At 50.4% G+C, this 21,947-nt stretch overlaps 8 protein-coding genes across 8 annotated transcripts; 4 read left to right on the top strand and 4 right to left on the bottom strand.

The window, feature by feature from the left end:
* Nucleotides 1-196: 196 nt before the first annotated feature.
* On the top strand, nt 197-817 carry ASPSYDRAFT_25792 (uncharacterized protein; the record flags this gene model as incomplete). The annotated part of the gene is made up of 1 exon (XM_040844205.1): nt 197-817. The coding sequence occupies one exon, from the start codon at nt 197-199 to the stop codon at nt 815-817; it is 621 nt and encodes a 206-aa protein (XP_040707550.1).
* A 527-nt stretch (nt 818-1,344) lies between these two features.
* On the bottom strand, nt 1,345-2,344 carry ASPSYDRAFT_142513 (DUF2293 domain-containing protein; the record flags this gene model as incomplete). Its single annotated transcript, XM_040841245.1, has 3 exons — nt 1,345-1,809; nt 1,882-2,004; nt 2,111-2,344. The coding sequence occupies 3 exons, from the start codon at nt 2,342-2,344 to the stop codon at nt 1,345-1,347; spliced, it is 822 nt and encodes a 273-aa protein (XP_040707549.1).
* A 2,961-nt stretch (nt 2,345-5,305) lies between these two features.
* ASPSYDRAFT_140408 (PHD finger domain protein) lies at nt 5,306-7,610 on the top strand (the record flags this gene model as incomplete). The annotated part of the gene is made up of 2 exons (XM_040841048.1): nt 5,306-7,371; nt 7,424-7,610. The coding sequence occupies 2 exons, from the start codon at nt 5,306-5,308 to the stop codon at nt 7,608-7,610; spliced, it is 2,253 nt and encodes a 750-aa protein (XP_040707548.1).
* Nucleotides 7,611-8,385: 775 nt separating this feature from the next.
* Nucleotides 8,386-9,222, top strand: ASPSYDRAFT_138473 (GNAT family N-acetyltransferase; the record flags this gene model as incomplete). Its single annotated transcript, XM_040840842.1, has 2 exons — nt 8,386-8,629; nt 8,726-9,222. 2 exons carry the CDS (start codon nt 8,386-8,388, stop codon nt 9,220-9,222), a joined length of 741 nt encoding a protein of 246 aa, XP_040707547.1.
* A 655-nt stretch (nt 9,223-9,877) lies between these two features.
* Nucleotides 9,878-12,138, bottom strand: ASPSYDRAFT_83784 (putative protein kinase (Lkh1); the record flags this gene model as incomplete). The annotated part of the gene is made up of 6 exons (XM_040851263.1): nt 9,878-10,078; nt 10,132-10,219; nt 10,266-10,728; nt 10,784-11,131; nt 11,188-11,266; nt 11,320-12,138. 6 exons carry the CDS (start codon nt 12,136-12,138, stop codon nt 9,878-9,880), a joined length of 1,998 nt encoding a protein of 665 aa, XP_040707546.1.
* Nucleotides 12,139-14,324: 2,186 nt separating this feature from the next.
* Nucleotides 14,325-16,098, bottom strand: ASPSYDRAFT_142568 (uncharacterized protein; the record flags this gene model as incomplete). The annotated part of the gene is made up of 2 exons (XM_040841255.1): nt 14,325-14,968; nt 15,030-16,098. The coding sequence occupies 2 exons, from the start codon at nt 16,096-16,098 to the stop codon at nt 14,325-14,327; spliced, it is 1,713 nt and encodes a 570-aa protein (XP_040707545.1).
* Nucleotides 16,099-16,835: 737 nt separating this feature from the next.
* Nucleotides 16,836-20,162, top strand: ysh1 (cleavage polyadenylation factor subunit YSH1). Its single transcript, XM_040845714.1, has 5 exons — nt 16,836-16,911; nt 16,966-17,063; nt 17,366-18,509; nt 18,561-19,215; nt 19,281-20,162. Exons 1-5 carry the CDS (start codon nt 16,909-16,911, stop codon nt 19,856-19,858), a joined length of 2,478 nt encoding a protein of 825 aa, XP_040707544.1. The 5' UTR covers nt 16,836-16,908; the 3' UTR covers nt 19,859-20,162.
* On the bottom strand, nt 19,949-21,754 carry ASPSYDRAFT_38368 (aminotransferase, class III). Its single transcript, XM_040845713.1, has 6 exons — nt 21,663-21,754; nt 21,298-21,603; nt 20,899-21,245; nt 20,373-20,825; nt 20,046-20,303; nt 19,949-19,996 (listed from the first exon to the last, which is right to left on the bottom strand). The coding sequence occupies exons 1-5, from the start codon at nt 21,688-21,690 to the stop codon at nt 20,046-20,048; spliced, it is 1,392 nt and encodes a 463-aa protein (XP_040707543.1). The 5' UTR covers nt 21,691-21,754; the 3' UTR covers nt 19,949-19,996.
* Between the last annotated feature and the right edge of the window lie 193 nt (nt 21,755-21,947).

Raw genomic sequence — 21,947 nt, 5'->3', positions numbered from 1 at the left:
ATAGAATAGGACCTGCGATAAAGCCTTTGTCTTTTCCCCAATGAGACACAAAGAAACGTCTTTGGATTGAAATGTAGATATATTTCATCAGACTGCCTCAGCATCAGGCCTTTCTCTGCTTACCTGCCTTTCTATTCTTGTTGCTAGCTGCGCTTCCGGGCCCTTTCGCCAGTCACTCTATCAAATACTAACCAATATGTCTGACGAGAATATTCCAGCCAGGATTCGGAGTCCCAAAGGCAGTCGGTCAGGAAGACTAAAAGAGCCCTTTACCCCCACCAACCCTATCCAAGCACGCACCCAGCGCCTTCGACGTCACGGACTCTCAGTCTCAGACGAAGCCCCGAATACTATAACCATCTTCCTAGACATTCCAAACGGCACCCACCTGAGTCCCATGCCACCCAAACCCATTAACCACATCCTCGAGGTAATCATATGGCTCATTGAACAGGTCAAAGACCGCCTCAGAACGAAGGAGTTCTGTAACCCGCACGATCGACCCATGCCCACCTACAGCCGAATTAGGATCACCGTGGTCACGGACAAGGGAACGCCCTTTGGCGTTTACACGGCTGTATACGAGGCCCTGGTGTCGTTGCTGGAAAGTCTGTTGGAAAGGGATGCGAGGGGGGAGATCTTGGAGATTAATGAGGACTGGGCGATTGTGGAAGACTGTGTATGTGTGCAGTGGGATGGGTGTGAGGAGCCCTTGAATACTTATTTCAATAACCCCGTGGTTAATCCTTGTTGGCGAGATGAGGCTCGTGTTGATCTACCTATCTTCGGCTTGGAGAGTCCTCTAAGTGGTTGGTAGTGGACTAAACCTAGTTCATATACTTTTACGTTTCTTGCTGTTGCTCTATATATGTGCGGGGGGGGTTAGAATACGACTGGAGTTTATTCTACGTTGCTTCACAAAGTAGATGATTAACAACCTCGACTCCAGTATTTGGCCAACCAAGATCTCCGTTCCAGGAGGGGTCTTTAGCAAAAGATCATCCAACTGAGAAATTAGAGCGCGCACAGGCTTTAGGTACAAAGTTTATATTCATTCAAAAGAGACTTTCATCGGAAACTTTTCTCAGTCCCTGATATTTAGTGTTGGGGCTTTCGACATATACTACCTCGGATAAGCAAGAAAATATTGAGTAATTTGTCATGAATCATGGATCTCATTGAGCCAGCGCTAATCGATACCTAGTAGTCTATATCCCTTCAAAAGCTACTTATGCATTTCTCGTAATTCTCATGCCGCACGGTGTCAAGGTAAATGAAACGCTCTTGCTAGGTTGCGGTCTTGAACGAAAAAATAAAAATAAAAGACAATTTGAACAGCCTGGGCTATTCCGTTGAGTTCGTCCGACTGCGTACGGGAAGGTGTGCTGGTGGTTCGCCATGGCCCCGGCCAGCCCAGGCCATTCGGATAGCTTGAACCATTTGCCAAACCTCTTTGCGGGCCTCTTCCCGCGATTTTCCCTCACGAAGAAGCGTCTCATATGGCGTATGCATATGGCGAATGTGCGCTTCTACTGCTAGAATGGCCTTGCGCTCGTCTGAGGTGGTCGTGGTCCTTCCGACGCGGCCGGAGCCTTTGAGGAAGGCGTGATGGAGGATAACGTCTAGAGAGCCTACCGGCATCAAGGGGAATTGCTTGCAGAGAAGCTCCCGTGACTGAGCTAGGTCCTTCTGGTCGCGAAGTTTGACGGCGTTGGCCCGAGTCTCGGCTGTTTCTTGTGCGGATTGTAAGACAGTGGTATAAACATCTGCCGGGATACGAATTCCCTGTGCCTTCTTCCCAGTGTTGTCCTAGGAAAGGTTTAGTCATGCTTGCAATTACAAATTGACCGGCAGATCAAGGGATAGAGATAACATCCTCACATAAACTTTATAAACTAGTCTTTGGCTCTCCTTTGTCTTACTTCGGCAGTTTCGAGTAACGTAGACATCGCCCCGAGGAACGAACACATAGTCGGCTGGCAACGGATCCCTCTGGAGACAGTTCTGTTGGTATCTGCACGTTAGCAATCGACGTATTGGATCGCGCAAGGGGGTCGGATGCAAGGGCGTTATAGCACTACGTAGTACCTGCATATAGGAGATCACATACCTTCTCAAAGGGCTCTGAAGACGGCCATTGGGTCGCAAGTTGGTATTTCACCATGCGCGGACTGCCTTTGCTTTCGGCAACCTTGGGCTTGTGGTTCACTGTGGTAAGACCCGATTTCTTGAGCAGGGCTTGTCTCGATAGAGTTTGAGGACGGTTCTTGGCTATCTTGAATTGAGGAGAGCGCGGAATCGACCGTTTCTCATCACAGCTTTTCTTCCTTGGTCGATGCTGCATTTTGCGGGCTTTTCTCCGGGCTGGTTTTCGATTGCGAGTAGTGGACGCCATGTTGTCGGGGCGGGCTATGCGGAAAACAAGAGGGAGATCGTGTACGTTAAGTGGGAACATGGGGGGATAAAGAATGTTGAAATTGTATACGAGTTAATATATTGGTCAAAACACTAACACTGGGTGCAGTAACATCTGTTGGAAATGAATGAGCTTTGTCCGGCAGCTGTCAAGCAGGGGACAAATTTCATGGAGGGGCAATGAAGGAAGCCACAAACAACATCTTGAATGAGTCGGTATGGGTGCTTTGTCGGACCTGCTATTTTTACCCCCAGTGACTTTTTAAGCTCTTTCAGTTCAAAAGGTCATTTTGACGGGAATATTGGATGAGATTGTGTTCTTTGGATACTTTGGCTCTTGATTCCCGATTGTGGAGGGGCCCAATTGTGGCTCGTCAGGCTTGCGTTTGTGCCTGAACGGAACTGTGGCTCAACCATTCTTGCGGTTCTATCTTTTTGTGCCAAACCAACTTGCGACCCAGTTGATTGAGAGGCTGAGACAGAGACTCTGGAAGGAGAATGAATTGGAGACTCCGTGATACAAAGATCTGGAACAAACAAAGGCCGCTCGTTCGAGTTACACGCCGAGGCCGGGCCCTTGGACGGTGGCTGGCTTGACAGGGGTTCCTAGTTCCTCGCACTCTCCACCTTCATGTGCATATCGGTACCTACCTTAGCAGGTCGCCAGTCCCTGGGTGTCCGAGCTGGGCCGTCCGTCCTCCGTACTTTAGTTTAGTCAACGTTGGTCAAGGTTAGGCCTTGGACCTTTCGAAGGCGGGGTATGCAAGATCCCACTTAATCGACTCGGAGCATGGATATTGGATAGCTTTGATGACGATTGAATTGTGTGCGTCGTGTGAGCGCCGTGATTGCTGGAAAGCCGAAGCAGTCCAGGCCAAGTAAGATGAATGGCACATCGTCTAAACTGCAAGAGGAAAGGGTAAGTGTGGACAGAGTATGGAAACGAAGGCCGAGCGGAGCTCGTCATGTCCGATGGCGCCAGAATCCAGATCACAGACAGCTGAAGTAAACTTTGATTGCCAAGTTGGTCAAGTTTTTGATGGAGATACCTTGGGTATCTCCGTCATTTATGGAGATCTCGTGCTCGTATACCGGGTTACTCTTGACTCCTGAGTGCTTGTCTCTCTTGCATGCAGGGCCTGCACCCGTTTTCTGTCACGTCCTCAGACCTCAAAATTGGACGACGAGCCCCATGGCGTCATTAATTAATACTACTAGTAGGACTTCACCCGCAGGCTTGAGGCTGAGGCTGGAGCTGAAGGGATCCAGAATTGCAGAGACTAAGAGAGGTAGTCTGACTGGGATCGTGATCGCGCTGGACGGAACCGCCCAAAGAAGGCTGGATCGTCGCGAGAGGAGCTGATCGTGATCCCTTGTTCATGTCCCTGCTCTCTCGCCGCTGTGAGAAGAACAGCAATTCGACACCTGAATCAGCGGATGTCTCTCTCCAGTCCAGCTTTCAAGCTCATTCGAAACCCCAGACCCCTTTCTTTCACACGGCCGCGCATCGTGGCTCGGAGACAGCGTCAGCACCGGCAACCAACCGTGCAGCTCGCCGCGGGATGGAGACGGTCGATCCACGGAATACCACCACCGCTGTTCCTTGTTCTCGGATCCAATTATTGGACTCCAAACATGCCCTCAAGGGGCTATATGCGTCGCCACTATTATTCCTTCTCTCCTCCTTGCCCTCCTCGACTCCAGACTGGGGAGCGTGGGCGGCTTTTGGCAGTTTGGTGCGCATCATGAACGCCATCCATCGACCGGGGTAAGTCTGCTAGACAGTCAGCTCGCTCAGCCAGGTCAGCGATCCACAAGCAAGCGAGCAAGACTCAAACTACGCCGTGTACGGATACTACAGGATCGTCCCCATATCCAGACCCCCGAGTAGAATACGACGTAGGTTGTCGCTAAGGATTAGACTATATGCCAGTGCAGTCTGCTGCTTAGGCACCATCCTGCTCCACCAGGCACCTCTGGGCAAGCGAGCGACGGCGTCAGGCTGACGACCTCGACCTGGTATAGATAATAAACCTGGCTCGCTCGTCGTATCTGTCCGATTCATGCCCAGATCTGTTCCCTAAAACTTGTCCCTCAAGACCCGGTGTGGATCTGCGGATGTAAAGAAAGAAAGAAAAAACCGTCAATTTTATTACCAAATTTTACAAACAGAGCAAAACGAAAACATAAAATTCTCCTCTCCAGCTCAGCTCCAGCTCTCTTTCCCTCCTTCCTCTCTGCCTTTCTCCCTCTCGTCGCTATCAAACGCTCTCTGGTATCCGAGGCCAGGCCGTACCAGAAACGCATTCCTCCCACCTCTCCTCTCCCTTCGTCAAGGAGTCGTTCCTCCTCTGCCAGCCTCGACCGATCCCTCGACCCTCCCCCTCCTTAATCCTCGTCCTCCCTCCCATCCCAACTTCGGACTGCAGGACTATGCTCTGAATTTTGTCGTTCTTTCTCTACTACCCTCTTTCCATCTCCTCGCTTTTCTCCCAGGGCCGCGATCTCCTAGACGCCCCTTGGCTTGAATTTCAATGACCCAGTGGAGGCGTACATTCATCGGCTCAAGTCTCCTACCGAAACCGCCCGTCGAACATTCTTGACGGCCCCGGGATAACTGGACAGCCTCCGATCAGAGGGTTGCCTGGCAGCTTGACTTGAATGGTTGCTAGGAGTACACCGTTGCTGACATGAGTTGGGATCAGCCTATCCACAGGTATGTCCCAAGGTTCATTACGTTCATACACCTATCGAGCTCCTCCTCGGTGGATTTGGCCCTATACCTTCCACCTCACCTTCCTCGCTTCGCTTTCTTTTCACACATTTTCTGTCATATCCGTGCTTTCTTCCCTTTCACTCGGACATTTCAATATTTGGCAGAATGTGTAGTATGATACTAACGGAACCGTCTGCCTTACTCAGCTTCAGCTATCCAAACGGTGAACCTCAGACCCCAACGAGGACTCCTCCCACAACCTTCTTCAGTGACGCTACCTTCCAAACCCCCAAGCTCGAATCCAGCTTCTTCGACCCCCGTGTCACATGGGACACCTCCGATCCGTACGCCTCGAGCCCTGAGTTCCTGCGCACCCCTCAGAGATTCGGCCTGAACACTCCCCGCTTGCAAGAGCAAAAGGCACCCCAGGATCCGACATCCCCGGGGCTACACAATGCGAAGCAATTGAGCTCTCAAGTCGAAACTGCTAGAAAGCATCGTCCCTCGAAGCTGCACGGCTCGGGCGAATATGGCTCCCGGACTGTGGAATCCGCAAAATCGGCTGCCTCCATGCAGACCCCGCCGCCGAGTAGCGCCTCGAGGACCAAGGTGACCGAGTTTGGAGATTTGACCAATACAGGGCATCGGCCACCAGTCTCCAGTGCGACAGGGCCGCATCTGGAGACTCCAAGTAGGGTGATGGGTGCTTCTCCCCGCCTATTCGGCGACTTTCAATCGTCTCCGGGTCCTTTCCAGTTGGGCTCGATCGATCCGTCGGCATCGCCTTTCTTTCCACAGCAAAAGTTGTTCTGGGACCATGAGCTCGACCAGCATACAGCAGACTTGGGTTTATCTGGAAACGATGGCAACGTGTTCGACTCTGCAAGCACAAACACCCTTCAAGCCAATACAGCAAACCACCCACAAGATCCTCACATTCCGCAACTACCTCACATCGAAGAGAACTTCGAACTTCCTGGATTTAACAACACAATCTACGGCCTCTCCTCAGGTGCTCCCACAGACGCTGCCCTGTTCCCCGCCCCATTTTCCACCTCTCCTCGACTTCCTTTGCCCAAGGCAGACGACCCCGCTTTGTTTTTGAGCTCTCCCGCACGCCGATTTGGAGGACCTCAAGCATCCCCAGAGAAACGAGTGTTCTCGAGAGAACAGCGCCAACCCTACCACCATCAAACAGAGGAGTTTAAACGAGAAGAGCTCCGACGTTCTCAAGGAGGCAACCCCCAGCTTTCGGAATACGAAGATGACGACTATACCCCTCGACAAAACAGACCTACGTTGACTCGGAGCCTCACCGTCGGTGGAACTAATGCGTCGCGACCAGGATCCGTCGGCACAATGTCATCTGCAAGTGGCATCCGGAAGAGCCCATCGAAGGGGAGATCATCGCCAATCAAGCCAATTCGTGCACCGCTGCCCAGATCCAACTCCTTGGCCAGTGGATTTCCACGACGGTCTCAGTCGGTGGTGTTGAAAATTGGCAAAGATGGTAGAGCTAAGACGGAAATGCAGCCTGTTGTTGAGGCATCGACCGGCCTGACAGACCCTGTTAGCGGTATGGATATGGACGACTCTGCCACGGACAGCGAGTACGACTCGGCGGAATTTCCTGAATATCCTCCTAGCAGCCGCAACACCTCTTTTGCGTTTTCAGAAGCCGGGAGACCGAACATTGCCCGCAGTGACTCCGGTTCCCGCCCTCCTTCCATGGGCTCTTACACTTCATCACACTCAGGCCGAGTTTCACCGTGGGCTACAGCTCCTCGCGGCCCGGCTAGGAGGCCGCCATTGAAAGCTACGATAGAGGACTGGAAACGGACCCCGAAGAGGCAGTCTTCAGCTCTCCATTCAGATTTGTCATATAGCAGCGCGGCTTCTATTCCCGGCAGTACTGCTGACGTAGATGAGGATACCGGAGATGCCCAACATGCTCTACGCAAGGTTCTGCAGGACAAAGGGCGAATTCCTAGGTCGCAGACAATTGCAAGCTTCGGCTCACGGTCCAATCGCTCTTTGCAATCTTTGGCACAACTTCAATCGTCGCCGCCTCGATTTAGCACTGAGCTAGACTCAGATTCGCGAGAAGCAAATACCTCCCCCACAACTGTTACAGACCCTGATCTCGCAACCCCTTGCACGGACCGATATAGCAACCCAAGTAATGGTACTAGATGCATCTGCAATTCCATGGATAATGGTGGCCACCTGATGATTCAATGGTATGTGTTACCCCCTGCAAATGACACCACCGACCACTAACTAGCTGTACAGCGAATCGTGCAGTCACTGGTTGCATACCAAATGCGTCGGTCTGGAACGGTCCAACCTCCCGTCTGTCTACGTCTGCATCTTCTGCGCACAAACACCGACTCGAAAAAATCGAGTGCGCGTACCTGTCAGTGGCGTCGGCCATGCGCCGACCTCACCTCTCGCCCATAAGTCTTATCGATTTCGATAATAGACATGTACCTTTATGATAGAGCTATGCTTCGACTCGCGTCGACACTCATCCCACTAAACTCTCCTATGCATTCATCATAATGAGCCTTTTCTTCAAAAGAGGTGTTGTCTTTGACTACCGCTTGTCGGGTTTCCTTTGTTCTATGTGCACCATGTTAGACATATCATACCCATACCCAATTTTTTACGGCATCATACATTGTTTCAGTGGTGGTTATGCATGCACCGCGCTGTGTTTTCCACACTATTTTCTACTAATTGTTTAGTAATAGTTAACTAAGGCTAGGATACCTGTAACTACGTCTGCAGAATGAATCAATAGTAACAGATCAAACAAGATTACAAAAAGCTCCTCTTGCAGTCCTCGTTAAACTTGCATATTCTATACCAAAACATAATCAACCTTCAGCCCAAACGCATAACCCAGTTTATATTCAGATACCATAAAATATATTTTAACTTAAGACACCTCGGTGCATGGTGGAGAAATTGTTTAGGTTTGGATACTACAATACGATTTACTCCGTTAAGAGTGACTCACCCGAGTAGTCATATCGCCATAAGCCACTACCCAAATTTCCTCAAGCGAAAGTGAAAAATATAAAACCTTTTATACCCCAGTAAATACCCACTTGACCGTTTGAACGATTCATTCCCCATTTACAAGAGACACCACCACCATCATCTTTATCAACCCCAATACTACATACAATCCAACCAATCCAACAGCCAACGCCTACCTTAGTTACAGACACCCCTCAGCCGGAATCACCATGAAAAGCTTCCAAACAACCCGGCTGTCATTTACCCCAGTCGCACTCTCCGACACAGCCGCACTCCACGAGCTCCGCAGCGAACACGAGGTCATGAAATGGAGTTCCCAGAAACACCCGGACACTTGTCTCCAGGATACGGAGGATTGGATCCGGAAGGCTACTCCTCTTACTGATATGAATGTGCGTCCCAGTTCTAATGCCAGTAAGTACAAAATTCAAAATTCTGATACTATTGCCCATGGTATCTGGTGTTCCAAAATGAACAACCAGGATTGGGATGGGACGGGACGAGACGAGACGAGACGAGAGACTGACTGATGATGACCTCGCGGGAAAGCCCAAGCCCAAGCCCAAGCCCAAGCTCAAGCTCAAGCTCCAAAAAAGGGCGTCGTTTTCTCCGTGCGAGAACTCTCGCATCTTACAGCTATACAAGAAGGTGAAGCGCGAAAAGACCGGATTGTTGGGATAGTTGGGATTCGGGAGGTGGAGTCTCTGTTTTCAAAGGCGATGCAGTATGAACTGGGGTATATGTTTGTGCCGCGCGTTTGGGGACGCGGGTATGCGAGTGAGGCTGTTAAGGGGATTCTTGGGTGGTGGTTTGGGTATCTTCGAAAGCTGGGTGTTCTTGAGGAGTCTGGGGGTAAAGGTGAGAACCTGAGTGAGGAGAGAGTGGTGGCGGACGAGGAACGGGTGTATGCGGTTGTTGCGAAGGCGAATGGAGCGAGTATGAAAGTGATGGAGAAAGCTGGGTTTTGGAAGATTAATGAAAGAGTGGATAGTGATGATGGGAGTACAGAGCTTGTGGAGTTCTGTATATCATTTTCCGCGTTGTAAGGATGTTGAATAGAATTGTATATAAGTATATATAATTGAAAATCGAGAAGAATGATGTAAAGGGTATAGAGACAAAGGGTATATATATATATACATGTACCTGTCTACACAGTCAAGCACAAGATGGAGCATCTACCATGACGGCTATGCAGATAAAAGAGAAAGCAAGGCACGAAACCTGTACCATATCACCACGCCATAAAGCTGAATCTCCCACGCAAAGATCAATCAATCAGCGATGCTGAGAATAGATATCACGAAAGCAGTAAACATGCTCATAAACCCACAAATAAAGGCCAACCCTGTGCAGATATAATCGAATAGAATAGCCATATCCATATCCATCCCCGTAGAAATAACAATACCCAGGCCCTGACATGACTTGCTTCAGTGGCCAAACTCCATAGCCCCGAGAGCTACCCAGTAGCCCAATATACTCAGAGCAGGCGACTCGCGTGCCATGCCATACATACTAACCAAAAAATGCCATCGTAACTGGAAATGTACCCATACATAATAACGCACCGCTACCCGTGGGTGCCAGCGATATATCCAATGCAAAATAAACAAAAGCAGAAGTCCGAAATAAACGCCCTTTTTAAAAGAAGTCGAACTGCGCTATGCCCTGGCGCTAACAAGAACCGGGCTGAAATATTTAGCGTTGTTGGCCGTTGCTGCGCTGCAATTGCTGCCCAATTCGCAGAGCTTCAGTTCCATCATCGGTGATAGACTCCTTGAACCATGCGTGCTTAAGGGCATCTTTCGCCGTGATACGCTGTTTCGGATCGTACACGAAGATTCGCCGCAATAGGTCCAGAAACTCCCGGTAGAACTTGCTATTCGATGGCATGAATGACTAAGACAATCAGTATAAGAATCCAGACATTAAGTCCGCAAAAAAAGACATACATTTATTCGCTTCATTGCTTGCACGTATTTTTTGGAAGCGCGTGTTGTTTCCTCATTCGGGTAGTCGAGTTTGCCGCGGAGGAAAAATCTAAACAAGTCAGTGGCGGCCACAAAATTGATCCCAAAACACTTACTTGGCTGCTGGATTTTGATTGCCATTTCGACTATTCTGCATCACTTGACGCACTAGCCTCGGGTCTATCCGGTCTCCAATGACAGCCTCCATCATGGCGAGATGTTCAAGGTTATCATGGGTTTGGAAGAGAGCATCGCCAGTGAAGAATTCGACAAGGATACAGCCAATACTCCAGATATCACAAGGGAAACTCCAGCCAAGATTAAGGATGATTTCTGGTGCTCTGTAGTGTCTGGTGGAAACAACAGACGAATGATATTCGTCGTCAAAGGTTGCAGACCCAAAATCGATCAGGCGGATTTCGCTATCAAGCAAAACACGTCTTTGGCGGGCATTCCGAGAAATCGCACTAGAGGACGATGGGATGGTGCGGTTGTAGGTAAAAGTTTGGTAGGCATTTTTGACGAGAAGAATGTTTTCGGGCTTCAAGTCTGTATGGATGAGGTTGAGGTCGTGGAGGACTACACAAACCAAAATTAGCTAAGCTTCGAATGCTGGCAATCTGCGAGAACTTACAAGCCACGCTGGTGAAGAGTTGCCGAGCAAAGTTTTGGATTTGGCTACTGGGAAACGGGACGAAGCCGTTGCCCTTGAGGAAATCAAAGACACTTTGACCCAGCAGATCTGTGACGATGCATATATGGTTTCGGTAGTCGAAGCAATCTCTCAGGTGGATGCACTTGTTACGGTTGTTCTTGTCATTAGACGCCAGAGTTGACAGCACTCGCAGTTCGATCCGTGATGCGTCTCGGTACTTTTGAATGGAGCGAATGATTTTGATAGCACAGCGAGATTTGCGTTGTTTGTCAAAAGCTTCGACAACTTTGCCGAACGTTCCTTGTCCTAAAAGTTTGATAATTGAATCTTGACTGTGTTAGTGTGCACGGCCGACACAATAATTTGATACTCGGGCTGCTTACATCGATCTGTCAATGGAGTGTTTGGGTTGACAACATAATGGCCGTCGTCATCATCGAACTTTTCGCCCCGATTCGCATACTGCACCGACTGTTAGAATAGCCCAAACGTAGTAATGACTTATTGGCACTTACTGCACGAACGACGGGGACAGGAACATCTTTTGCCTTGATGGGAGGCTTGGGAGGGGGTATGTAGCTCAAAAAGGCATCAGTTCCCGTTTCCTGCTCGAGTTTCTTCTGCTGATCTCGAACGGACTTTCGCGTCGCCACCCGCTTCCGCTTCTGGCCAATATTGGCATCCTCATAGTAGGCACCATTGCTCGTACCTGAGCTGCCCTGTGACAGAGATGTGGGAGCAGTGGTGTGCAGCGACGCTGTGCGGTCGGTCGAGAGCGAGCCTGCAGACGAGTCTTCCCCGTACTGCTGAGGATTGATCGAGAAAGAAGGACGATCATAGTAGCCTAGATCGTATGCTGTCTCGATACCGGTGCGTCGCTTCTTACCCGCAGGCTGTGGGACATTACCATTCTGAGCCGGAACGGTGGATGTCGGCGGGAGAGTATGCGACGCGGCGGCGGACTGGTCAGGAGGAGGTGTATCGTCAATGACAATAACCTCCTTTGGTATTCCGTTTTTATAGAACTCGCCCCAGTCTGGTTTTTTCCGCCTCCCGTTCTGACCAGAAATCCCCGTACTAGCGGGTTTTGAAGCCTGCGGCATGGCCGAGACAGTTGTAGGGGTGGAAGCCGCAGCGGCCGTCTGTGGAGATTGGGTGTAGGGTATGGTAGCTGTCGTTGAAGGAACGGCGTAGGGATAAACAGAAGGATTTAAGTGAGGAGTGGACGAGGCCGGGTACGATGGGTTCGGTAGGTATGGTTGGTGATGGGGGAATCCGTAATGCTGCTGATGATGCGTAGGATGTGTCGCAGTAGCAGTGGAGGGCGTAGACATGGTGGTTTAAAGGAACCGTCCGGTCGTACGAGCGGCGGACGGGGAGAGGAAGAGGAAGGGTGCCAGTGAAAGAAGAAGAAAGAGGAGGTCGTTCAGCGTCACTGGTGGTTAACTATCGCCCTCAATGAACACGGAGGCCTCGACACGCCAGGCCGGAAAGCCGGGGATTCTCGCGCGAGGATCCCAAAATCGCTGGGAATGAGAATTCTACCAGGTAACAAGGCAAGTCAGAGACACCGTGAGAACACAGCAGGTGAAGTCGACCGTGAGGACGTGACGAGCAAGGAGCGAAGAAAGTGAGAGGCGTGGGGAGCGATGGCGAGGCGGTCGGTCGGGGCAAGAAGTGCGGTCCGTCCAGGAAAAGAAGTCTACATCACCCTTCCAGACTAATTTATTTTTCGTTGCCTGAATTGCTGGGTGAATTGAGAGACAAAATAGTCAAACGGCAAATTTAGAATAAAAAAAAAGAAACAGGGTGGTGCTGTGAAAGCACTGTTCTCATCGGATACTGGGGTTGAGGAGACGAGACGGGATCGCTACAATAATAATCTGCCTCTGGCACTCGAGTAATGCTGGCCGCACGAGCACAGCAACAATAATGTTGGGTTAGTCCGGCTATGGCTTCGGGACACGTCCACTAGGAAACCACTTAGGCTTCCAGGGGAATTACAGTAGTAGTGAGCCCTGACGGAGAGGGCGCTCAGACTCAAAACCGAGTAGGAATGAGGAATGTGGTGATACCTTCACTATTTCTTTAGCCTTTGCCCCTTCTCCGTGTCGTCTCGGCCGGCAATCACCAGGGAACATCATTACAAATGCTCTAATAGGTTGATCTATGCGTTCCCTACGGATTAATTAAAAAAGGCCCAAATATAGGCAGTAATTTTTGAACGACCACAGCGTCCTGGACTCCTCATACTGGTTGGGCGTGGGTTACAACTGCCGGAGTAGGTCCGCAGGGCTCATTACTTTCACAGCCAGGCTCCATCGGCAGACGCATTGAGGCGGCCAACGGAGGGCTGGAAGGAAATACTTTTTTTGGTTCTCGCTTATCCACCATCAGCCATGAATAGTACCGGGGCCATTACTCCGACTCGTCGTCAAGAAACGCGGCCCATCTTCCAAACGGAGTACGAAGGAGTCCTTTGATGGTTGGCGGCGCACACGAAGGGCGATCGTAGCACCACTTACGTTTGAGGTGCATACCGCTCACCGAAGACCGCATGTCATGCGTTCTCGAATCCGCTGTTCGCGCTGCAACGAAGCGAAAGAGCCTAAGAGGACGCTAGACGGCTTAATCTGGTCAGTCTGGGCGATGGTGCCGTTACGAGGAATGGAATGATTGGTCTAATTGGATTAGCACGCGGTGGAAACTCCTCCGCTTTTGGGCCTTGCCTTCTTCTGACATCATCCTCCACGTTCATTCTGCTTTCAGCGTGTCAATTCGTGGCAAGAAAACTATGTTTCGGTGCGGTTCGACTCTGTTGTGCTCATGGTCGCGTCGATCGTTTCCGCAGATTCTCGACTCGAGCCGGGGGAAATGTGCGAGGGAATGGATGCTGCTGTCCGTTTCGCGGCCTCGCTGAATTTCAAGCGACTCCGCGTCTGCCAGATTGGCGCCTTTCGTGCCCCGGAGTTTGCGTCAGAGCCCTAACCCTATATGGAAAGGCCACTTAGTGATTTATGCCTGAGGTGTCAAAACTCATCTGTTCGTAGATGGAAGCACGAAGGAAGAAGTTGCTTCGTGTTTGTCCGTGCTTCTGGTTACCATGGGCAGTAGGTTTGCAGAAAGCTGAAATTACTATTTACGCAAATAAAGACATCCGTGAGAGTTTTTATTTCCTTACGTTGCTTTATGCAACAGTACCAGCAAGGTCGACAGTACATTTGGAAGATGAGAGATCCTTGCTGATATCCCATGCGAGTTAATTATACCACGATAAAACGGTGAACATGACGGGGAAACAGCATGAGAGGCCGTTGCCCAGGAACCGCCGAGACCTAGCGTGAAGAGGTGCAGACGGGAAATAGGAATTAGAGACACATAGATTGGAACCACCGAAGAATGTACCGCAACGCCGAAAAAACCACGGTCCTGCGCAGTGCTCATGCGGAACTTCGAAAGAAAGTATTGCAGCAAAGTCAATGGGAAGTTTGTAAATATTCAAGTGACGGATTAAACAGGTTCAGTCTGCTTTGTCTTCCTTCAAGTCTTTCGAGTAAACTTTCTGGATGTGTCTAGACGCTCTCCCATCGAGCTCCAGCATATAAAGGATATCTCGAACCTGTATTCCAGCCCCCTTCTCCTTATCCTCCCGCCAAGTTCCCAATTGTTTAGTGGGAACAGTTGCAGGTTCTCCCGCGCGGGCTGCCTTTTCTGTATTCGCGGTTGGAGTGGGAGGGTTGGCACGCGTTGGCGTAGAAAAGCCACTCCCAGCAGACGGGCCCCGTTGGAGCCAGGAATATGTCTTCTTTTTTCCAAACATACCTCCCGACATCATAGTCTGAGTAGCCATGCGCGCTGTTTCAACAGATTGCTGGTGTTGCTGGGCTTCGTTCGCTTTTGCATCCATCAACTTTCTGGCTTCTTTCTTTGACATTCCTTTCTTATCCAAGCTCGGTGCTCGATCACCAATAGGTGTCGATGCACCAGAACCAGGCACATCTACTGCGTCGGTCCTTGGTGTTCCGCCATCTCCGAGGATCGCACTTGCGCTGCGTTTTGCACGTTTCGCTGCTCTGGCCTCCTCGTAAGAAGCATCCTTATCCACCAAGAGACGACATTTATCCGACAGAGTTTTCGCTCCTGACTGTGTGTCCGGATGGGGTCCTAAAAAAGGAAAAAATAATTAGTCATGTCTTTCTATTTCCAAGAAAATGCGAGGCTTTACTTTTAAGAGAAGGCGTTTGAGGGCCATCCTTTTCTCCATTAACGTTACCACTTGCCGAGGCTAGGTCTTCGTATTCAATCGGAACCGCACCATGAGAATGCGCTCGTCTACTTTTCGCGAGTGTTGAGGAATAATCGATCACAGTCCGTAGTCGCTCCTCACACGATATGGACATCAAATTAAGTATATCCACGAGAGGTGCACCTTCCTGGTTCAGAATTGTCTGACCAGTACGCACGACGGACGAGCCATCCGGTCCAGTTACTTCAATTGGCTGTGGACGGCCTGGTACTGGGTGGAACAAGCCTTCCGACGGTATGCGAACGCCAAGCTCGAAACCCCGTTTTTGGAGCCTCTGTTCGAGAATCTTGGTCAACAGGAACGGCTCTTGTAAGTGATACTGCGCACGTCTAGCTGCCTCAGTATCTTCTCGACTCGGTTCATTCGGGTCGGTAAAAGGCGCGGGAGGCTGGGTTGATGGCTCTGTATAGAAGGATTCTTGCGTCCCTGAAGGTTTGTATTGTGAGGCCTCACTGAAACTTGGAGTATTGGGCGCTGTTCCCGTAGTCGATGTTTGTGAGGTAAAAGATGTATTCAAAGGGAAGGGGGGAGGTTGTTGCTGCTGTTGCTGTGGGGGGGGAGGTTGCTGAGGACGGGGTGGTTGCTGCGCTTGCAAACCAGGAGCAGAGTAACTGCTGGTGAGAAATGCCTCCTCTTCCCTCACATCAATCCCAGAAGAGGCCAATACATCTGTCAGATCAGCTGCGTCTGTTGGCTTGTCAACAGGCCGGGAGGGAGGGCCCATCGTGCCAGGAGGTGGGGGTGCCGGCGACTGCGGTATCCCATTTGTATTTGTCCCGTTCACCCCAAGTTGTTGGTTTTGCGGTAGTTGTAAAGTTCCAAAGCTGGGTGAGGCATAAGGTGACTGAGAGGATTGAGGGTGAGGTGAAAGGCGTTGCCGCTTGTTCGGTGGTGGAACGCTTCCATTGACCGGCGACGGAGCGGGAGAGGGAGAGGAACCCGGAGGTGAAAAGGATTGGGAGAACTGCTGGGGTTGCGTTTGCGCCATAGTGACTACACTCCACGACCCCTGGTCGGATTATATGCAGTTACGCGATGGTGTTTGATCGAGATTCGCCTGTTAATCACGGACAGAATGCGTGCTTCGCGCGTATGTCGAACCGTGAAGCGGACTGCTGAAAACCGCCGCCGCCGCCACCTGTAACCATCTCAAGACATCAGGTACAGTGTCGAGGCGCAATATTCCATCGGCAGTGGTAGCTGGACAAACAGAGGACAGGTTACGCGGCGGAAAGCTGGCGTTGTTCGGGATGCGCGCATGGAAAGGGAGCTCCGGCTCGTTGAGGTTTTGCTGCGACGGCGGATAATCACGTGCGAATTAGGTAAGACAAAGCTCCGTCTCCTTGAAAGAAACCGCATCGTTAACTTGACTTTTGTCAGGGACAAGCAAACGACAAACGACGCGATTTGGACTGCTCGGAATTTTCGTTACTGTGCATGTTTGCTTATTTGTGAAAGGAACCCTTGTGCATTGCCGTTCGTGCGTGCCATGGCTCGCAAACTGGGCGCAAACTACTGAGAGGCTTCACTAATCTTCAACAACACGCTGCTATATTCTTGATTAATCCCTTTTTGGTACCTCACCAGACTCGCTTGTAATAACTGCTGGTCAATCAGTTTCGTTGCGCGTGGGTTCTGGGAATCAGAAACGATGGCAACAAAGCGAAAGGCCGCGGCGATGAACGCCGTCGATGACGAACCTGTCGACCCCTCGGATGAGTTGGCGTTTTATTGTTTGGGTGGTGGTAACGAGGTTGGAAGATCATGCCACATCATTCAGTATAAGGGAAAGACTGTCATGGTGTGTATCCTGCCGATTGTTCGATTGGGCACCACCCTAACCTGAGGAATATAGCTTGATGCTGGTATGCATCCTGCGAAAGAGGGATTTTCTGCACTCCCCTTCTTTGACGAATTCGACCTGAGCACGGTGGATATACTTTTAATTAGCCAGTACGTTCTAGTCTCCTTGCTACTTTCCCCCCATTTCATTGTGGGGATTCCTGGATGCCAAAGGGTACTCCGACACGGTGATGGTATGAGAAAGCCATCGGATATCAATGGTGGAATGGCTCTTTCGGCAATCCAGCCCCTATTGTTTTCATGTATACAAGAAACGCAATACAATACAATCCATTTTGTATTCCGTGTCCCATCATCTGTATTTGTATCATCTTTAGCTATGAGTTCTTATACCGTGCTGTTGCTCATATTTCCACCGATAAACGACTAATGATGTTTTTGTCGCATGATAGCTTTCACGTCGACCACTCATCCGCGCTGCCCTACGTCCTCAGCAAAACAAATTTCAAGGGCCGTGTTTTCATGACCCATGCGACGAAGGCTATCTACAAATGGTTGATCCAGGATAATGTGCGAGTCAACAATACTGCCTCGTCATCGGACCAACGGACTACGCTATATACGGAGCATGACCATCTGTCGACCCTGCCGCTTATCGAAACCATTGACTTCAACACAACTCATACCATAAACAGCATTCGCATCACTCCTTTCCCTGCCGGCCACGTCCTTGGAGCTGCTATGTTCCTGGTATCAATTGCGGGTCTGAACATCCTATTTACTGGAGACTATTCTCGTGAAGAAGATCGCCATCTCATCCCAGCTGAGGTTCCTCGGGGAATCAAGATTGACGTTCTCATAACTGAATCGACTTTTGGGATTTCCTCCAACCCTCCTCGCCTCGAGCGCGAGGCTGCGCTAATGAAGTCTATAACTGGAGTACTGAACCGTGGAGGTCGGGTTCTTATGCCGGTATTTGCGCTTGGTCGTGCGCAGGAGCTTCTCCTCATTCTCGATGAATACTGGGAAACACACCCCGAGTTGCAAAAGATACCTATCTATTACATTGGAAATACGGCTCGAAGGTGTATGGTTGTTTATCAGACGTATATCGGAGCAATGAACGATAACATCAAACGGCTTTTCCGCCAGCGAATGGCAGAAGCCGAAGCGAGCGGTGACAAGAGTGTCAGCGCAGGACCCTGGGATTTCAGGTTTGTCAGAAGTCTACGCAGCCTAGAACGGTTTGACGATGTTGGTGGATGCGTCATGCTAGCGTCCCCAGGTATGCTACAGACAGGAACTAGTCGAGAACTCCTAGAGAGATGGGCTCCAAATGAACGCAATGGTGTTGTCATGACGGGTTACAGTGTAGAGGGCACGATGGCCAAGCAGTTGCTGAATGAACCAGATCAGATTCACGCCGTGATGTCCCGTGCAGCCACTGGCATCGGGAGGACGCGCATGAATGGTAACGACGAGGAACAGAAGATCATGATTCCGAGACGGTGTACCGTTGACGAGATCTCGTTCGCAGCCCATGTTGATGGTGTCGAGAACCGAAACTTCATTGAAGAAGTACAGGCACCTGTCGTGGTACGCATCTTTCACTCTTACAATTCTCTTCCTAGTACTAATCGTCAATAGATCCTCGTGCACGGTGAAAAACACCAGATGATGCGGTTAAAATCAAAACTGCTGAGTCTCAACGCTGAAAAGACAGTGAAAGTCAAAGTCTACACCCCAGCCAACTGTGACGAAGTCCGAATCCCCTTCCGGAAAGATAAAATCGCCAAAGTGGTTGGTAAGCTGGCACAAACGACTCTACCCTCGGAACAAGACGAGGGGCCGCTCATGGCCGGAGTCCTTGTTCAGAACGGCTTTGATCTGTCGCTGATGGCGCCGGATGATCTCCGAGAATACGCTGGTCTAGCGACCACTACTATAACCTGCAAGCAACACATAACTTTAAGTTCGGCTAGTATGGATTTGATCAAATGGGCCTTGGAGGGCACTTTCGGTGCTATTGAGGAAATCGGCACCGACCAAGAGGCGAAGAAGGAAGAGGACCAAGAAGATGTCGACGGGGATAAACAACAAACAAAACAGGAGGCTGTCGATGAAGAGATTCCCATGGAGGAGCCTCAAGCATACCTGGTTATGGGCTGCGTCATCCTCCGGTATCATCCTCGGACTCGCGAGGTCGAGCTCCAATGGGAAGGAAACATGATGAACGACGGTGTAGCTGACGCAGTCATGGCTGTCCTGCTCACCGTGGAAAGCAGCCCAGCCTCCGTTAAACGTACGACCTCCTTTAAGAAATTTCCCCGTATAATCGAATCGTATTTTGCTAACAAAACCACACAGAATCCGCTAAGCACAAGCATCACCACCACCACCACAACCACGACGACACTACCTTAGACCTCCTAAACCCGCACGCTGCGCAAGACGCAGAAGAACGCTTCACGCGTCTCCTCATGATGCTCGAAGCCCAGTTTGGCTCCGAGATTGCGCCCATCGAGCGTCCCCGCCTAACCTTCTCATCCTCCAACAAAGACCTTTCAAACGGCACAGCAACTGGGCCCGTCAAGTCCGAGCCCGAGCAAACCCCAACTCCGTCCGAGACAAAGGATACCGAAGAGCAAGATCCTGCAACCGTGGCAAAACTTGAAGCCGCTGAACTTGCTCGTCTCCAAGCCCTTGGCATTCCTGTTCCTGGCCTGGAGATTAAAGTGGATAAGCATACTGCGAGGGTATGGCTGGAAGACTTGGAGGTTGAGTGTGCCAATGCAGTGCTGAGGGATAGAGTCCGGGTAGTGATTGAGCGGGCTGTGGAGACAGTTGCGAGTATGTGGTCCTCAGGGTCTTCGAGCGCCATTGTGAATGGGGGGAAGGAATATACCGAGAATACAATTTCGAAGGGCTTGAAGCTTGAAGCTTGAAGCTAAGGCTTAAATTTACGCGTTTTATAATTATTGTGTGTAATATACGGATTTCATTGAATACTCCGATTTGGGAGATGATTTTCTACGGTTCAGGCGAGCAAACAAGTAACAGTCACAGAAACGTCCATAGACACTCTAAGCTATCTCAATATCATCCTTATACATTGTAGTCAACCACACATACCTAAGATCCCGGGACCTGCGCGAAAACCGCATCAAGAACACGGACGGTCGTGTCCACAATAACATCAATCTCCTCCTTGGAAACATTATAAGCCGGCGCTATAATAACATGGTCTCCTCGAGTCCCATCAACAGTTCCCGACGCAGCGTACAGCGAAATAGCGTATTCAGGCTTCAATCCAGTTTCCTGGATATGGAATGCTATCGCAGCGTCGGTGCTGAAAGGCTCTTTTGTAGTTTTGTCTTTGACGAATTCAATCTGCCAACAAATATGGTCAGTCAAACAATGACAATGTGATGGCAGTTGGAGCATCGGCAGGTAACCCACCCCCCAAAACAGGCCCTTCCCTCTAATATCTCCAACATAGGGGTGTCCCCTCAAAGCCCCTTTCAGTCTATCTTCCAAATATGCACCCATTCTGCGGACATTCTCCAACAATCCCTCCTCCTTAATGACCTTCTGTACAGCCAGCGCAGCCGCACACGAAACCGGATGACCCTGGTAAGTTTGGCCATGGCGAAACGCACCAGTTCCCTTGTCAATAACCTGCACGACCTTATCCGAAATCAAAAGACCCGAGACCGGCGCGTATCCGCCTCCCAAGGCCTTCCCGATGGTTTCGAGGTCCGGGACAACATCTTCCTGTTCCCAGGCGTGCAGAGTGCCGCAGCGACCCATGCCACTCATTATCTCGTCGAGGATAAAGAGGGCTCCGTATTTCTCGCAGACGGACTTCATAGCAGCGAAGTAGCCTGGAACGGCGGGGACGCAGCCCAGAGCCTTTTTATTTCAAATTATGTGTTAGTAGTCTAGCCTGACATTAATTCAGAGTAAAGAGCGCGAAAGGACTTACCGCTCCAACAACAGGCTCCGCGATAAATGCGCAGACGGTATCAGGACCAACGCGCTGGAACTCGGCGTCTAGTTCGTCAGCAAGTCGCGCAACATATTCTACATCTGACTCTCCATCCTTCTTCCATCGGTAAGCATAGCATGGAGATACGTGAGAAGTGTTTTGGGATAATATAGGCTCGAAAGGTTGGCGGCGAAGAACGTGGCCGCCAGCTGCCAGGGCGCCTAAAGTGGTGCCGTGATAAGAGGGTTTTCGGGCGATAAATCGTGTTCGTTGGGGCTGGGGTGTAGAGAGCTCAAGGAAATATTGACGGGAGAGTTTAAGTGCGGCCTCGACGGCTTCAGATCCTGGGATTGACTATGTCAGCGCACCGGTAATGGGATGAGGAAGAGGTCGTACCAGAACTAATCACGAATAGCTTAGATAACTTCCCACCCGTTGAGTCGACAAGAAAACGAGCGAGCTCCTCAGATGCCTCTGTTCCAAAGAATGCAGTGTGGCAATATTCTATTTGTTTGAACTGGTCGACAATGGCTTGGCTCACTTTTTCATGGCCGTGACCTAAACAGGAAACAGCAGCGCCGCCGGTCGAGTCAAGGAACTTGGTGCCATCTTCGAGGAAAAGATAGCTGCCTTTGCCACCGATAGCCTTTTTGGGGAGGAAGCGAGTATCTCGATGAAGAACAGCGCTTGTGGCAGCAGAGCCTGCTTGTTGGAGATCATCAGCGGTTGGGATTCGGGGCGGGTGAATTGTTTGCTTGTACCTGGGTTGGTGTTATTTTGGGTGGTCATGTTACCAGATTATATGATAGAAGGTGATAGATCTGGAGATGGGATGTCCAGGGGATTCAAGGTAGTATTTGAACCCCTCAACTTCAACTCCGCAGTTGGAGAAGGCTTTCATGTCGAGTGGGGATTCTATAGATCGGTTTCCCGATCTCCTATGAAGCCGAGGCTGTCGTTGGTTGGTTGCGCCGGCGAGCCGATAGCTAGTTGAGATTCCAGACTCCCCACTCTGGAGTAAATTGTCCAATATTAATGCTCTAATG

This window comes from Aspergillus sydowii (genome assembly GCF_001890705.1).
Source record: "Aspergillus sydowii CBS 593.65 unplaced genomic scaffold ASPSYscaffold_1, whole genome shotgun sequence".
NCBI lineage: Eukaryota > Fungi > Ascomycota > Eurotiomycetes > Eurotiales > Aspergillaceae > Aspergillus > Aspergillus sydowii.
Note: the sequence above shows the minus strand (reverse complement) of the source record. Positions and strands in the feature narration are given on the sequence as shown.